Genomic DNA, 3,978 nt, shown 5'->3' with positions numbered 1-3,978 from the left:
TATGTGTGTGTGGTTATAAGAAATCTGGATGAGAATAGAAAGAAACTATAGGACAAATGATAAACCATAGTACTATGGTTTGAATGTGTCTCCCAAAGCTCATGTGTTGGGAACTTAATCCTAAATGCAACAATGTTGAGAGATGAGGCCTAATAAGAGATAATTAGGCCGTAAGGGCTCTGCTCTCATGAATGGATTATGCTATTATTGCAGCACTAGGTTAGTTATTGAGAGGGTGGGTTTGTTATAAAAGCGCATTTGGCTCTGTCTTGCTCTCTTGCTCTTGCTCTCTCTTGCCCTCCCACTTTCCAGCTTCCACCATGGGACAATGCAGCATGAGGGCCCTTGCCAGATGCCAGCACCAGGCTTGTGGACTTCCCAGCCTCCAGAACCTGAGCCAAATAAATTTTTGCTCATTATAAATTACCCAGTCAATCTTATTCTATTATAGCAGCATAAAATGGACATGTGGGGCTCAAAAATATTGATTAATACACATACTTAACCTAAGGAAAAAGTGACTAATGATTCATGTGTAGGCGGATAATAAGCTGTTTTAGGGAATGCTGGGTAAACCAGCTGCTCAGCACCTACAGCTCTGAGCAGCTACTCAACAACTGAATGGATTCACAAGTCTCATGTGAAGTTGAGATTAACATGATCTGCCCAGCTGAGAGAGGAGTCCTCAGTCAAATCAGCCAGTTACCTGGCTAATTGCTGTTAGGTAACCCAAAGTTTTAGGGGGGACTCTTTATCAGATTTCCTGCTTGCCACTCCACACCCCTGCCATATCTCACCTGAATATCTAGAACTCTCCCTCTGTTTTAAGGCAATTACAAGTGTCCTGGACTGGTGGGGAGGGAGGTTATATGCAGAACAGTTTGGATGGGGCTCATTAAATCACAGGACATTGATAAACAGCACTTCTATTGATTATTTATTAAGAAATGTGTGAGATGTCACAGGAAGGCGCTTCTTAATGTTATTAGGAGATGTTCTAAGGCAACTTCTCTGCCCAGGTAACTTCCAGTGGCCATGGAAATGCCATGGTGGTCTGTAGGATGTACCTTGGCTCCCATGTAGCTCCATGAAGCTAGCAATGGTTAATGCACCAGCCAATTTCCTCCTCTCCCTCTATTCCCTCCAAGCTCCAGAGGACTTCGATCTTGGTACTTTCTGCCTTCTGCAAGGCTATATCCCATCCTAGCCCAGGTGACCCACTCCTGATTTGAGGCAGAGGGAAGGGCAGGCAGGGAGTAATTCTCACACTCCCTACTCCCTCTATCCTCTTTCAGTTTATTTTCATGGCATAAATAGTTCCCCTAGCTTTCTTCAAAGCCTCTCCATAGGTGTTCGAGAACTAGTTTCAAAACATTTTTTAAGACTCAATATTGAAAGTGACTTTCTCCTCACAGACCTGCTGCAACAATCCTAATCCTCCATAGGCAACTGTGAATGCCTCTGTTTGACTAGAAGAATGATCAGCACAGAGATGTTCAGAAAAGAAAAAGAGGCAAATAATTTAGTATTTGAAGACAGCATCTCTCTACAATCACATTCACTGCTCCCCTCCTTCTCCAACAATTCATTAATCCTTTACTTCTCCTTCAATAACTCTGATGAAACTTCTTTCTCAAACCTTAGTTGTTACACCTACTAGTTTCTTTTTTTCAGACCTCAGTCTCTCATAGCATTTGATAATGCTGACCACATCCTCTGTACTAGGAAGGGGGAGTGGGGATACATAAGCAGTAGGAATTTAACTCCATGCTAGCTTAAGTTAAGAGGAGAAATTATTGGAAGGATACTGACGTACTTCTTCCTAAACGAATTACTTATTTGACCCTTTGTCTCAGGGTCTGCATTCAAGCCTGGGATTTTCAAATCTATTCCCCTCCCAGGGTAGAAATTAACTCTGTAATAACCTCTAACAAGTGCAGTTGAAATGTCTGAATGTTATTATTTTCAATCAGCTGAAACCTGCCTCCTCGTAATCTCCACATATTATTTCTGCATCTTCCCTAAAGGCACACTTCGGTATAAAAAGCTAGATCTGGATCATAAAACTTCAGGCAAGAACACATTAACCATTCCTCATAGAAATCTTGTCTAAAATTAAACATAATACAGATGAAACAATTCTCGAGAATAGTATCTTTAATGAGTTTTATAATCCTTGTCATCTTAACTGAAGTTTTGTTGAAATGTATTTATCAGTACGAGAACAATACAGAGATAATGGTTGTATATAAAAACATACTTTAAATTTCATTTAGGCCCACTCATTTCACCTCCCACAGCCACATTTTTGTTTTGATGAAAAGAAGAATAAGGGATAAATAGAAGGTCAATGCTTCAAACTAATCTACCTCTATACTCCCTGAAAAATCTGGGAGTGTATCCATGTTAGGGAAAACTGTTCTCAAATATGCAATCACTCAATACCTCAGGTGTGAACTGAAGCTTCTTCCATAACAAAAAAGGAAGAGGGGTAAATCTCAGGTCTTGTGTTTGATACTTATTAAAGAAAAACCCCAAAGAGAAGACTGAATTGTATTTGTTCTCAGACAAAAAGGCAAAAAGTGCCCCTGTGGCTATAGCATGATGAATTCTGCTCTGACATTTCAGTGGTTCAATCTCCTGACAGGAATAGGGATCCTCACAGGTGGTGGCTGACTCAATAGGGTGAAGCATGAGATTACTACTCAGGATGGAAATCATTGTATCTGTCTTTTGTCACTCAAGGTCCGCTTTGAATTTGGTTTCATTGAGGGAAACCAATCTCTCTAATCAGGAAATTGTGTTCTTTCCATTTTCCTAATCAATTTGTAGAGTGTGCTCTGGCCCAAGGGCTGGGTCAATCATACTTAATAGAATCATATTGCTGAATGAAGCATTCAAGTGTCTCTAGTGTAATCCTCTGTTACCAAAAAAAAAAAAAAGTCAAGGTCCCGAAAAGTTAGCAATTTTTCCAAAAACACATAGCTAGCTTGGGCAAAGGCTCATGAATTGTCTTCATTCTGACTGGTATTAAAAAGAAGAAAAAAACAGTATCTAGATTCAGGTTTGGGGGGACAAAGGGTTGTGTTTATACAGATGGCTGGGAGCTGAGAAAAGAAGTGGACACTGGAGAAGAAGGAGAAAGAATGTGCCTCCGTGCTGGAAAAGCTGTCCCAGTGCCCAGATAGGCAGCTGCTTTAACTCAGCCCCAGCTGCCTGCTGGATTCCGAGCAAGACGACCAGGCTTCCAGGAAGCCTACTGGGTTTCTGCAGTGCAGGGCCTGGTGCTGGTGATGGAGAAGTTCTGCCCTCTGCATCTCAGGACGCCCGCCTCACACTCAGACACTGTCTGCTCCTTGCCGTTCACTTCCACACAAACACTAAACCCTTCTTCCTCACACTCCGATGCTTCTCGACAGACACATTTGTTGCTCTGGGCTGGAAAAATAAGCGAGAGAGGCTTAATGGTACATCGTGGAGGTGGGGAAGTCAAAGCACATTTTCTCCGAAGTAATGATGTGGTGATTAGAGAGCTATAGAATCTCCTGTCTTGAATGCTACAATAAACTGTCCCCTGGAAAAGCAATACGACCAGAAAATTGAGGCATTTTGCTCCACTCAGAATAAATAGGTTTTGAGCTTGGTGCCAAGCTTTCTATTGCTTGGACCCACATGGGGTGGTTCATCCAAGTCAAGAGCTCTCCAGCTCTCTCCTCATCCATGCTGTTGTTCATATAAGCCAGCAATGGCATATAACCCTTCAACCCCCAGACCAAAGGAGACGACCTCAGCAAAGAGCTTAAAGTCAAGGCTCAAACAGGGAGAGTGAAAAAAAAAAAAGAGGAATTAAACCTGCTTTGGGGGAGAGAAAAGGCATGGCATACAAAAGGCTACATATCCCAACAAACAAACCAGAAATGAATTGGGGAGGCAAGCAGTCTGTGCACAGAAAGTACATAGCTGGACTGCACCAGCCAC

At 42.1% G+C, this 3,978-nt stretch overlaps 1 protein-coding gene across 1 annotated transcript in view; it reads right to left on the bottom strand.

Moving 5' to 3' along the window:
* Positions 1-2,597: 2,597 nt before the first annotated feature.
* C7 (complement component 7) overlaps positions 2,598-3,978 on the bottom strand; it is a gene marked incomplete at its 5' end in the record, with an annotated part of 62,454 nt that continues 61,073 nt past the window's right edge. The window contains one exon of the mRNA XM_012649552.1: positions 2,598-3,438. Within this exon, the coding sequence (XP_012505006.1) occupies positions 3,257-3,438 (182 nt within the window). The remainder of the gene's footprint in view (positions 3,439-3,978) is intronic.

Source organism: Propithecus coquereli, unplaced genomic scaffold, assembly GCF_000956105.1.
Source record: "Propithecus coquereli isolate 6110/MARCELLA unplaced genomic scaffold, Pcoq_1.0 Scaffold110, whole genome shotgun sequence".
Lineage (NCBI taxonomy): Eukaryota > Metazoa > Chordata > Mammalia > Primates > Indriidae > Propithecus > Propithecus coquereli.
This window is presented reverse-complemented; position numbering and strand designations above follow the sequence as displayed.